Consider the following 14509-nt stretch of genomic DNA (forward strand, 5'->3'; position numbering starts at 1 on the left):
ACTAATAATTCTAGTGAAATCTATAGTATTGAAGATAATCCTAAGCAGTTCAACTAGCTTACTATGCGGGACCTTTGAGTAGCTATTTCTACATGAAGTTATAAATCTGAAACTGATAGGCGATTTATGAAACTTGGGTATACCGTACAAAAAAGGAAAGTTAGTGTTGTAGTTATTAAGTTTTAACTTTTTTTGTATAGCTAGTAGCTTCTTGGTAATAGTTTAGTAGGTGGTAGATGACTTTCATCAACCGGTGAAATACCACCACTTTGCTTATTGGAGGCTTGAAGTGGCGAAACCCATGTTTAGTCTCCAGAGCAAAGTTTCCGGCAAGGCCCCCCCCCCCCCATACTTCTCCTTCAACCCATGCACGGTACTAAGTACTACAGGTTTTGATACCTTTCGTGTTTGGGGTTTTCATAAAAAAAAAAAAAGTACCAAGGTTACCATTTGATCTAGCGTATGTAGCACTGCTATGTAGTTCATTGTATAACAGTGAGGCGTAGAATTTTTTGCAGATGAAACTATAATTATTGGCGGCCTTGTCTATAGTAGTTATGATAAATATATCCTGTAAATCCTTTAATTGTCGCTTAATTAACTACATGTTATATCTTTTGCTATCTCTATTGGTATGTTGCTTCCTATGTAAAAGCTTCCTACATATATGTTGATTAAGTTCACTGTTGGTAAGTATCAGCCAATTATAGAAGGCCTCTAGTGGTAAATTATACTTATATGCAAGTTTAAGGCAAAATTGCATAAGGTCAGCGTGTACTTGTTTGGTAATATAGTTGGCATTAGGACTAGTATTAGGTCTGTATTTAAAACCATAGGAAAGTACTGTTCTCAGTTCCTGGTGTGGAACCAAGTTGAGATCACCTGTAATTACATGCATATGATGCATATCTACATAATCATGGTATTGTGGCAAGTGGCAGTAGCAGATAGCCTCCTTGTAGAAGTTATCTAAGTTGCATGCTAGCTGTTTATAGTTACAAGCAGTAAGCCCAAAAGGTTTATTGTAACTGAACCTAGTTACTATATTCATATTTTTGAGTGGAAAATCGTTAATATGTTTATTTAAGATATCCTTAAACTGTATGCTGTCAAATATAATGTTGCTGAATTTAATATTAATATAGATGTTATGGATAACAGTTTTATTACCCAGCCGATATTTAAAGATATCCTTGAGTAAGTGGTCTAGATGCTGGTTACGGTGTAGATATGTCAAGTTAATTTTTTCTAAGGCTTTAAGCTTGCTATGCTTGAGGCCGAATAGGGCACTATTATACTTTTGGTTCATCCCAAACTTGGCTATTATTGGACAAATCTTAGGTGGCGCAGTATACGCGGCAGTTATAAACGTCTTGTGCGTTAACCGCAGGCGTTTAGTTTTCCCACCTTGGGCCACGGTAATGTATGTTAGGTAGATTCTTTGATGGGACTATACTGGTTCTACGGTATTACCTCCTTTGTTTAACGCTTTACATAAAGTTCGCCACTACGTGATATTTTGACGTTAGATTTATAGTAAATTATCTTAGGAATTAGCCATTCCGTTTTTTCCGTTCCTTTTCACATTCTATTGATATATTTTACCGGCTCTTACTACTTAACCAGGATCCCTACTATTAGGGTCGGGAAGTTACACTCCCGGTTTTATCCAATGTATTATCGATAAATTGCTTTTCCTTTTCTTTTTCACTTTTATCTATCCTCTTGCCTTATTTTTTCATATATCACGAACTATTAGAGTAATTCGAGGGGGAGTGAGGTACTATTGCTTTAACTACACTGCTTTCCGTTCGCCTTTAGTTAGCTAAATTAGCCATTGTTCAGCAAATATTAATAATTTCTCAGTTGTGCTTATAATGTTGCAGCGATCGGTCGGGCTAAATATCATCCAGCCTGTATTCTTACAAATTATGGTTAGACATACTCCCTTTTTGGACGGCTAGATTTATACTGATTTATAGTCTTTACTATAACCTAATTTTAAATTAGATGAATTATCCATTATTATGGAATTTTGGTTTTGGCATACAGGCAGATGATAACAGAAACCGATGGCTCAGTCTAACATGGGTTGGTTATTTTGTAAGGGTTTAGCCCTCGACAAAGTCTCTTGCAAAATGGGTTTCCCATGTAAGGCTTATTATGTTAACTAACTTAATATTTTATATTTTTTCATGTATACTGGATGTACGGTTGGCCTGGGGCTACATCGATTTTCAAACTATGGAGGTACTTACATTACACTATAACTTATTCAATTTGGATATATATATATATATATATATATATATATACAGTAATACCCCGACTTACGCGAACTCGGAGTTACGCGGTTCTTGATTTTTTCATTTGGCAACACTGCTGCCCACTATCTTCAAGGTCGTTTTTCATATGTTATCGATATAGGGTGCGACGGCGGAGAGTGAGAGCGAAAGATGAACAAAATTCAACTTTAATGCGCATGAGCTGCACACATATACAAGAATTTGTATTCCAACTGTCATATTTATATGTGTGCATTCGAATTCGTGCTCAACGTTTGTCGGAAATTACATCGTTTTCACGAGAGAAATGGATCGCGTCGGTCGAGCCGTATACAGTCAGTCCTCGTATAACACGTGTTTACACTACACGAATTCGATCATACACTATTTATAAATACGGTAATGATATCTTATAATATAACACGAACCGAATTGGCTTATGCACCATCGCCTTTGTGTTTACAAGAAATGGCAGTCGAACGCAAAATCACCCCAACCGAACGCAACACGATAGGAATGAAGAGAAGATTCTGAAAATGTATTTGTTTTAGGGGAAACACATTTCACCATAATAACGTAAAAACCAACACAATTCCAGCTATCGGTATGCAATTAGATCGAGTTTACTACCAGTTTATAACAGATATATAACCAGTTTATAACTAGCAGAAACGCAACTGGATTTTTATTGTTTTATGGTAGTAACCCCTAGAAATGTGAGGTGTTAATAGTGTATCTCTGCCTTTATGGTGTTGTTTATTCAGTTGCTACATGCCCACAGCTTTGTTTATGCGTATCAAGCCTGCCTCCTCATTTTGTAATTGTGCTTTATTCCCTAAAAATGAATAAAATACTTAAAAGGCGTGAAAAGGAAGCGTACTGGTGAAGACACTGCAGATTCAGAGAGAAAAAGAAAAGCAATTATCGATAAACAGAGGCGGACTGGGTCAAAAATTTATAGTGGCCTCATATTATGGTTTATGGCCAAAATCACACAGGTCCACCAGGGTTTCCCCGGTAAGGCTTATGGCCAGTCGGCCTCTGTCGATAGAGAAAAAATATGAAATTGTGAAACGCTTTGAGCGAAATGAAAGACCATGTGATATTGCACGTGCTACAGGCCTAAATGAGGCAACGGCGAAAAGCACATAACAATTGCAAACTTGACAGGTCTCAGCTCAATTGAAAAGGGCTTAAAAATTTTAGAAAACATAGAATACAACGAAGAACGCGTTATAGCTACAAAGCAAGGAATAAAAAAAATTACTAGCTTGCTACGAAGAAATTCTGCATGAAAAAAAGAAGTCTCTGTGTCGTCAGACGAATTTGTTAGATTTTATGAAGACATCGAAATAACTTTTTTACGTAAGTCATTTATTTTTTTAATACATATTTTGTATTAATATGTATAAAGAACTGCAATTTTATTAATATTTTTCTTCTAAACTAGTGTTTTTGTTAGTCGTTGGTCCCAGTTAAACAAAATTTATATGTATTTATATGCAAAGTTGTACCCCGACTTACGCGAATTCGACTTAAGCGATTTTCGTCGGACCCACCTATCGCGTAACTTCGGGGTATTACTGTACACTATCATTGAATTATATTAAATATTAACATAAATTAAATTATAATAAAGTGAATAAATAAATAAATAATTAGGCGTTCATTAGAGGCAGCGACATGCAATTCCTCCAATATGAAGCTGAAATAGATCCAATATTTTAAATTAAATAAAAACTTTTGGTGATATTTCACGTCTTTCGGAACTGGTACCTCTCGGGGGGGGGGGTACCAAATTATTATATAATTGGCATTATCCTAAAATTTGTATAGTTTTTATTAATCGGATTTAAAACTCGAAATTATACAAGGGTTATCAGGCTATTATTATGTCTATTCCTTTTTTTCGTTCGTTTGTTTATTTGGGTTATTTTTATGTTAATTTTTGCCATACTACTGGCTTATGTTTTATTTTATTTAATTTAAAATATTGGATATATATATATATATATATTTCGTACCATACATTACTACTTCAGTTTTATGATAAAAAAACTATATTTTTAAGGGTGGGGAGAGGAAATACTGTCCTTTGTGTGGATTTAACTTTGCACAATCAGTCTGGGGTTTGAAAAACAATAATGCCATCCTGTGTTTGAGGAAGTGGTAAATAAATGACCTGAAGATTGCCTGCATACATACATAACAGCTATTTATTTTATTTTATTTTATTATTTTTTATTTATTATTATTTTTTTTTTTGCATAACAAAAATAAATAAATTTTTAGTATGTAAATATCTGTTAATAGAATAGAATTTTTAACTATAAAATCCTTTCAGGGGCTTTAATTTCAGTTTTTTATTGGCTCTTATTCTGAAATTGAAACTCAAATGTTAGACTTAAAATAAACAAAAGGATGGTTTTGTTTTTCTCGGCGAGGAATATAAACCATACTATTGCTCTCCTGCTTCATCATTTATGTTTTATTAACAGTCAAAAGTTGACACTGCCTGCCAACGTTGGTGTGCACTGATTATTATTATTGGCAACAACAATCTCAATAATGCATACTGAAACTTGGAAATTTTTTAAAGATAATAGTTTTTAATAATACAGATATCTCTTGAGTTAAGTGAGTTTGAGAGTATTTTCAGTGTATACAATTTGCATTCTTAAAAACAAATGCATTTGAAACTGACAAAAATCATCAGCTCACTACTGGGAACTTTTTTTAAGAATTTTTAGACACTACACATTTTGAATGTGTAGAACTGCATGTTAAAACATGCTGCTCACTACAAGGTAGCTTCTTGTGATAATTACTTGATTAACTGCAAACCCACAGAGAAACTCACATCTGCCCGTGTTCAGACAGTGAAGTTTTTATAAAAATAAATAAATTTTCTGTTTATACTCCGGCACGACAACCAAGTCAGTAGAGTTTACAATAAATCGTCAATACAAATATTTATCGTATTTAGTAGTCACGGGCTTGAACCCCAGTCCACTCAAGGAACGCATGCTAGGCACTCTCGCTCTGACCACTGGGCTACGTCAGACCTTATATATTGTGGAATTCACATGCATAACACTATGATTTTATTTTTTTCTGTATGTATTCTTAATTTGTATTATAATATTCATGAGGTTTAAATGCTGTAACAGTTCTATGTGTTTTAAACATTACTGTTGAAATTGTAACTATTTTTGCACAATCGGTTATTACTGCATTTAATGTGCACACTATATACATAGTAATAGTATTTGCCATATATTGCAAGGAAGCTATAGGCTTTTGCTGCGCTGGCAAAAATAAAAAAAAAATTTTAAATAAAAAAAAAAAAACCCAAGCAAATAAAATACAAATTATATGCTTCCCTGCTTACATGGGTAATTATCCAGTTGATCTTTGGATTTATTCAAACTGTCAGCCTCAACTATCTGTGAAGACAACTTTTTCCAACAATCAACGACTCCCTGGCTAAAAGAAATCATAATACATGTTAATTGATTTTTATGTAATTATCTTATTTTAATTCAAAGTAGTTATAAAACATTAACATGAAAAAGCATATCTGTGGAGGGGGGATTGGGGAATATGATTAGATGACCCAACCTTATTACAATATTTTCTATGGAAACATTTCTGAGATGCACATTTTTGCCTTGTAATGATTTTTGAAGAATGCATTAATCACAGAACTCAACAAATAACCTTAATAAGAAAAACTGGCTTTTTATAGTTCTGGTTTAGTTGTCAAACTAGCCTCTGAGATGAAGGTAAAGAAAGAATTACTGGATAGTATCTTAACACCTTAAATATTAAAAATATATTACTTTTGCCCATTCACATAAAATCTCTCCTTTTATGTAATTTTCTTATTTCCAAAAATCTTTGATTTCAGTAATGTTAAAATTCTCAATCAATAATTATTATTATTAGCCATATGGGAGAAAAAAATAAATAGGAAGAAAGAAATAAAAATAAATGTAATATTCTTAAGGATTTTGGTTTGATTTTGTCACATCTAATTTTTCCACCCACTCTCTCTCTCTCTCTCTCTCTCTCTCTCTCTCTCTCTCTCTCTCTAGATTGTTTTTGTTTAAGCAGAGAAGAGTGGGGGGAACCTTCCGGTTTCTGGTAGTATAGTGTCGCTATCACAGGTTGTAAACTATTATCATATGTTCTACACAGTTTTTAAGCTTTTGTATCACAACTTTTCAAATTTAGTATGATGTGATATATAGTGACAGAAACCATGATACTTTATAATTAAAATCATTAGAATGGTTTTAGGAACTGAGGTAAAAAAAGAGGAAAAAGTAAGATTGTGGCTATCCTGAAAAATCACTAACAAATAACCTGTAATATAAACAACATAGAAATACAGCTTTTTAAAAATAAAAATATCATTATAAATGGATGTTCTTTTAGCTTGTAATGTGGAAAATAAAACTCTTGTTCAGTATTGAAATTAAAAATGATGTCTTCAGTAATATTATGAAATGAATAAAATATAACTACAGTGTTAGAACTGAGACATACTGATGCTTAATTCAGATCATCCATTCTCTCTCCCCAGGTTAACAAAATGAGAGAGCATAGAGATAAGAGGAGAAAAATGATAGTCAGTCTCATAGGTTGAGAAGGCTCACTTGTTTGTCATGTATTCCCTACAAGACTTGCCAGTCAGTAAGGGATTGGTCATTCTTGCAGTGAACACATGTACTGGCTGCATTAAAACTCTTCGGTTTTAATATGAAATACAGCCAGACCTTGCATGACGCGAGTTCAATTAACGCATTTTTCAGTTACTGCTATTTGAAAAAATTATACCACTTTTCACTTTATACAGTGCAAATTTCCAGTTAATGTGATCTTTTTTATGTGATAGTTGAAAAAGATTTGAATCGTGCATTAAGCTTACTGCTCATCAGATGGGCAATAAACAAGTGTTTGCCCGCTGCACGCCTCAGTGTGTTCCATCAACCATCAGAAGAAGACATGTTACTTGTTTGTCTCCCGCTAATAAAGTCACTTGCAGACTTGCATTTAAAAATTCTAATTTTTTTCTAATTTCTAATTTAAAAATTCTAATTTTTAAATGAAAAAAAATTAATTTTTAAATGAGTCAGATGAAAATGTTAATGCAAAGGAAATAACAGTAAAAGAACTAGATGAAATTTTTGAAGTTCTCTGTGATTTTATTTCACCAGGGCCCAGAAAAGATTGTTGTCGGCTATTGATGAAAAAAAAAAAAAAAAACCAATGCTATTCAAATATTTCTGTAACAAATAGTTCCATCGTTGTGAATTTTATGCCAGAGGTTCCCAAACTTTCTCGGTTCACAGCACCCTTAGTGTCTCAGCAATTTTTTCACAGCACTCCTAGGCTAAAAGAAATACCTAACAGTTCCATTTATTAAGTAATTAGATCCAAACAACTTAATAAGTAATGTTGAAAGTGTGAACTACCTCGAGCTAGTAGTTTGCACGGTGTGGGACAAATATCGAGTATCACTGTGTTTCCCTCGAAAATTTTAAATATTCCACGGCGCACAGTTTGAGATTCGCTGTTTTATGCAATGAACATTTAATTCCATAATTATTTTATATCTTTTACATGGTATACAGTTAAAAAGTTATTTAAAAGGTATTTTTAAAATTCTTTATGGACTCCTGAAGGTCAAGGACCAATTATAATTTTTCCCATTGATTATTATATTTGATTAACTCATTTCTGTTTTGCACAATGTGCTACCAAGACGAATTAATTGAGGCCAGCCTGTAGTTTTGTTTCCTTCAGTACAGTAGGACTATTTTAGGTGAGCAGAAATAAAGACCTTTTTTCCAATAATCATTAAATATTGATTATTTCTTCACACAAGAAATTTTTTGCATTAATATATGAATAACCATGAAGAGTTATTGACAAACTATAAATTTTGCTTATAAAATTATTTTATTTGTTAGGCTGGTGACCATTCATTGGCAGATGTAATAGCACATGAAATATCTCACAGTTGGACTGGTAACCTAGTAACAAACAGAAATTTTGAACATTTCTGGTGAGTTTTTACCTTGCCCTGTTATAATAACTAGAATTATTATTAGTTATTAATACATTCTGTTCTTATTGCATAGCTCTCAAAACAGGCAAATTAATCAGCAACTAAAAAAGAGCTGTAGTATTAATTGAAATACTAACTCATTTGTGTAAATAAAAACATTTATTTTCATGAAATTACCACTTTTCTGATTGTTATTTTATATTCTACCATTTCTGATGTAATTTAGTTGTGCCATGAATTTATTGCCTTTTAACTGCTTTTGCTGAATAAAGATTGCACAGAAAAATTTGTACTTTGCTCTGTTTGATTTCAATCATGGGGATCTTTCTACTCCCAAGAAAGACTGAAGCTAAGTACTCAACTTTGCATCTTAGGCATATGTTCAGCTTATAGAAAAATATTACCTATGGTTCTGCCTAAGTTGCTAATATCTTTTTAAATTTTATAGTTATCTGAAAAGACAAATCCACTATGCATTTAAAAACTAAAGTGGCTGCTGTTTATAAGCTCAGTAGGTTGTCTCTATTAGTAAATGCATGCCAAACTGAATAATGTATTTTATCCAAGTGAAAAGTCAAGCACTGTATGGAAGTAAAAATTCCATTTAAACACATAATGACTGTTTTGTAACTTTTACCCTTAGAGCTAGGCTGCAAACTTTGCTCTGTGCTTTTCTTGGCACAGTATAACCACAGTCGTTTTGCGCCAGTAAAATCAAAATCAATCAATCAATTGCCCCGTGAAGTAATACTCTAGGACTGTGGGAGACTGTTTCAATGCAATTGTTGAAATCAAAATTCATACACTTTCTGCATTCAATTTTAATCATAAGGCTCTTTCTGCTCCCACTTAAGACTAAGGTCAAGTACTCAACCTTATGTAATTACCTCTAAGTTAAACATAGGCCCAAGCTTTCAAGTTGAGTACTCGGCCTTGGTATTCTGTGAGAGGAAGATTACCACAATCAAAATTGAACATGGTGGAGTGTACAAATTTTATTTAATTTCAGCTGCTGCATTAAAATATCCCCTTAACAGTTTTGTACTTCATAGGGAAAACATAGCCCAATTCTAAACATTCAGAGTTTAGCATGTGTTCACTAATAGAGACCACTTACCAGCTGATGAGAAGCCAGTTCCTGCTCATTGAGGAGCCTGCTCAATCCATTCAATGCTTTGTACACCTCAGTTAGATCACCTTGCAGGTGCTGAGCCGAGATGTTTCTAGCAGCTCTACATCCTTCCTAAAATGAGGCTTCCAGACCTGTATGCAGTACTCAAGGTGTGACCTGACCATTGCCTTATACAAGGGGATAATCACCTCCTTATCCCTGCTAGCAAAATTCCTGTATATCATTGACAAGACCCCATGACCTGCTCTGTCTGCACTCCACAGAAAACTTCATATCTGACTGCACAATTATCCCCAGGTCTCTTTCATTCTCCACTTCCCTGAGCATAACACCACACAGTTCATACATTTCTCTGGTGTGACTGCTACCCATGTGCAGTACGTCAATGTTAAACTTCAGTTGCCACTTCTCAGCCCATCTTACCAACTTTTCTAGATTCTGTTGCAGTAGCATACTGCCATTAACACCCTTGTCAACCTTTCTATTGTCTGCAAACTTGGATTTTAAGCCTAATATCATCATCATCATCATCAGCCATTTTCAATCCACTGCAGGATGAAGGCCTCTCCAGCAACAGGGATGGGATACACTTAAATAGAAAGGGTGCAAGAATATTTGCTGATGCTATCGAGGCAGTGTTAGGTGGGTCGGAAAACTGCTAGCTTGGGGGGAGACAAAGACCAATAGATTGACAGTAGCCACTGGCAGAGGTGAAAGAGATTCTTGCACTGCTTCTATTAGAATGAGCAGAAGCCTGAAAAACAAGATGCATGGTATTTCAGAGACTGCTGGGAGCCATTACGGTACAAGTAAACACATGGGTTGTGTTAGGGTAGCTAAGAATAGAAACAGGTGCAGGTATACTTGCGTGTACACCAATGCTAGGAGTTTAGTAAATAAATTTGATGAATTTGAGGTATTGCTCAAAACATCGAAGGCAGATATTGTTGGGATATCAGAGACGTGGTGTCACACAGATATAAGGGATGCAGAACTGCAATTTGGGGAGTACAACGTCTACAGAAAGGACAGACAGGATAGGAAGGGAGGAGGGGTTATGTTATTAGTTAAGAAACACATAAAAACCAAGGAAGTGAAGCCAGTCGACATCGCTGGACAGTGCAGTGTGGAGTCAGTTTGGTGTGACATAAACATTGGGAGATCAAAATTGAGAGTGGGAGTGTGCTATAGGCCTAATGACTCTGATGAGTATAATAAGGAACTGTACAGGGAAATAGAGTGGGCCAGTAAATCAGAGTGTCTTATAATTGGGGATTTTAATTTCCCAGATATTGACTGGAATTTGGGGGCTGGTTACTCACACACTAGCAGGACTTTTGTGGATTTATTGGATGATTGTTTTCTACATCAGCATGTTTGGGAGGCAACTAGAGGGAGTAATACTCTTGATTCGATTATAAGCAGTGATTCTTCATGCATTAAGAATCTGCAGATAAATGAACCACTAGGTGGCAGTGATCACAGTGTGCTGAAGTGGGATTTACTCAAAGAGGTAACTACCATTAGGGGTAAAGGGAAGGGTTATTGCTTCCGTAAAGGCGACTACGATGGACTGAGACAGTATTTAAATTCTATACAGTGGGACCAACTGATGATGTTACCAACAGCAAATTCAAAATGGGAAGCATTCAAAGAACTTATCTTGGAAGCTACTAGGCTTTACATACCAACTAAGAAATATTGTTCAAGGTTTAGGCCAAAATGGATGTCAGATGAACTAATGAGGCATATGGCAGAGAAGAAAAATGCATGGGATACATACAAATTAACACATGACACAGAAGCCTATGATAGATACAAGTTGATATGCAACCAAGTTACAAAGGAGGTTAGGCAGGCGAAGGCAGATTACGAGAAATCCTTGGCAAGGGATGCAAAGAAAAACAGCAAAGAGTTCTTTACTTATGTAAACTCTAGAAGGAAGGGGATGAATCAGATTGGTCCACTTGATATTGATGGGTCAAGTGTAGATGATCCTGCTCAGGTAGCTAACAAACTAAATGAATATTTTGCATCGACATTCACACATGAGGAGTTATTCAGCGAGGGGAATGCCAGAGGTGTATTCAACTCTAGCAGTAAGCTGCAGAATCTTGAAATAACTGGGAGTAAAGTGGAGGAGAAACTGTTGAAGATAAACACAAGAAAGGCACCCGGGGTGGATGGGATCTATCCAGTTATATTAAAGGAGGCAGCAAAGGAAGTAAGCAAACCCTTAGCCATAATTATGAGAGCTTCCTTGGACTCAGGGGAGGTAACCATAGATTGGAAATGTGCAAATGTGACCCCAATTCACAAAGGAGGATCAAAGGCTGACACAAGTAATTATAGACCTGTGAGCTTAACTTCTGAGCTTAACTTCTGTTCCAGGAAAATTAATGGAGGCACTGGTTAAAGAAGCACTGCAGGATCATTTAGACAAGACTTCAGTTATAGCTCAGACACAGCATGGTTTTGTTAAGGGGAAGTCTTGCCTGACCAACTTGATTGGATACTATGATGCAGTCAAAAAAGAACTGGATGCAGGGAATAACTTTGATATTATATACTTGGATCTTAGAAAGGCTTTTGATACTGTTGCACATGGAAGACTGCTACACAAATTGGAGCAGTGTGACATTGGAGGCAAATTGCTGCTATGGATAAAGGGGTGGTTGAGGGGGAGAAGACAGAGAGTGGTAATCAATGGACACTGCTCATCGTGGACTGATGCTATTAGTGGAGTCCCTCAGGGCTCAGTGTTGGGTCCATTATTGTTTTCTGTATTTATAAATGATATTGATGATGGTATATCGGGCTTAATGTCCAAGTTTGCAGACGATACAAAGGTTGGCAGGGTTGTCAAGGACACTACTGACACTATGCTGCTGCAACAGGATCTGGAAAGGTTGAGCAGATGGGCTGAGAGGTGGCAAATGAAGTTTAACATTGATAAATTTAAAGTACTACACATGGGAAACAGCAACCCCAGAGCAACGTATCAACTCTGTGGTACTACACTGACAGTGGTAGAGAATGAAAGGGACTTGGGGGTGGTTGTGCAGGCAGATATGAAGTTCTCTGAGCAGTGCAGACGGGTTGCAAGAGTAGCTCATGGAGTATTGTCAATGATATACAGGAATTTTTCCAGCAGGGATAAGGAGGTGATTATTCCATTGTATAAGGCGATGGTCAGGCCACACCTAGAGTACTGTATACAGGTCTGGAGACCTCATTTCAAGAAGGATGTAGAGCTGCTGGAACAAGTACAGAGAAGGGCAACAAGATTAGTGAATGGAACAAAGGGGTGCTCTTACGAAGAAAGGCTTAAGTTTTGCAAATTACAGTGTCTGGAGACTAGGCACCAGCGAGGTGATCTGATAGAGGTGTATAAAGCCTTGAATGGTTTAAGCATGCTCATTGCTGATGGGATTCTTCCTCTAGCTCAGAAAAATCACCTGAGAGGGCATAAATTCAAATTGAGGAAAGACAGATGTAGGATAGACGTGCGGAAATTTGCCTTTAGCCAGCGGGTGGTTGGTTGGTGGAACAGACTTCCATCCCTTGTGGTGGAGGTTGATAGCCTAAATAAGTTTAAGGCTCAGCTGGACAGGTATTTTGAACGAACAGAGGGGTGAAGTGGAAGTGGGGTTTTTTTTTTTTTTTTTTTTTGGCTGATGCTGCATAAGCTTGCTTTCTTGCATCAAATGCCTCTACTAATGCTAATGCTAACTTTCCAGTTCCTTCTGTTTTGAGCACTGGCCATCCATTTACTACCCACAAACTCATGAATTTCATTTATCCATCTCTGCCTTTGTCTTCTAGGTTTTCTTCTAGCTCCTCTTGGGTACCATTCTGTTATACCTTCATCAATTCACTGATAAATACAAAAAACAACAATGGTCCAAACACCGAACCCTGCGGGACTACACTAATAACATTAGTCCATGAAGAGCAGTGTCCATTGATTACCACTCTCTGTCTTCTCCCACTCAACCATCCTGCATCCATAGCAGCAACTTACCCTTAATGCCATACTGCTTCAATTTGTACAGCAATCTTTCATGTCTACAGTGTCAAATGCTTTCCTGAAATCCAAGAATATATCAAAATTTCTTGCATCCAGTTCGTTTGTGACCACATTGTGGTATCCAACCAGATTGGTCAGACAAGATTTCCCCTTAACAAATCCATGTTGTGTGTGAGCTATAACTAGTCTTGTCTAGATGATTCCGCATTGCTTCTTTAAGTGGCTCCATTAATCTACCCAGAACTGATGTTAAACGAACAGATCTGTAATTACTCATGTTATCCTTTGATGCTCCTTTGTGAATTGGAGATAAATTTGCACATCTCCAGTCTGTGGGTATCTACATAGAAGCCAAGGATGCTCTCATAATTGTAGCTAATGGTTTGCTTACCTTCTTTGCTGCTGCTGTCATGACACAATATAACTTTGTTGTTTTTGTGCCATAAAAAAATCAAAAACCAAATCAAACCTCCTTTGCTGCCTCCCTTAACATAATTGGATAGATTACATCTGCCCCAGGTGCTTTTTTTATGTTTTACTTCAATTTCTCTTTCACTTTCCTCTCTGTTATTGCAAAATTGTTTGGCTTCCTATTAGAGTTTGATAAACTTCTGGCATTCCCCTCCCTAAAGAATTCCTCATGTGTGAATGTAGATTCACAATACCTATTCAGCCTGTCAGCAAGTTGAGCATTATCATCAACAGTTAAAACATCGACATCAAGTGGACCAGAGTGATTTATTCCTTCTACTGTTAAATATGAGTAAAGAAGTCTTTGCTGCTTTTCTTGACATTCTTTGCCATACTTCTCGTAACCTGCCTTTGCTTGCCTAACCTCTTTGTGACTTGATTACAGACTAGCTTATATCCACTTAGGCTTCTGTTTTGCCTGATAATTTATATGCAACCCATGCATTTTTCTTCTCTGCCACGAGTTTCATTACTTCTTCTGACATCCATTTAGGCCTAAACCCTGAACAGTATTT

At 36.0% G+C, this 14509-nt stretch overlaps 1 protein-coding gene across 2 annotated transcripts in view; it reads left to right on the plus strand.

Annotated features, from left to right (window-relative positions):
* Positions 1-14509, plus strand: part of LOC150087502 (leukotriene A-4 hydrolase) — a 122910-nt gene that overhangs the window by 54077 nt on the left and 54324 nt on the right. For both annotated transcript variants that reach the window (XM_090371218.1, XM_090371217.1), the window contains exon 9: positions 8264-8358. In XM_090371218.1, the coding sequence (XP_090227344.1) occupies positions 8264-8358 (95 nt within the window). The remainder of the gene's footprint in view (positions 1-8263; positions 8359-14509) is intronic.

The sequence above is a fragment of the Mastigoproctus giganteus genome, chromosome 4, assembly GCF_048544385.1.
Source record: "Mastigoproctus giganteus isolate SK-2022 chromosome 4, ASM4854438v1, whole genome shotgun sequence".
Taxonomy (NCBI): Eukaryota; Metazoa; Arthropoda; class Arachnida; order Uropygi; family Thelyphonidae; genus Mastigoproctus; species Mastigoproctus giganteus.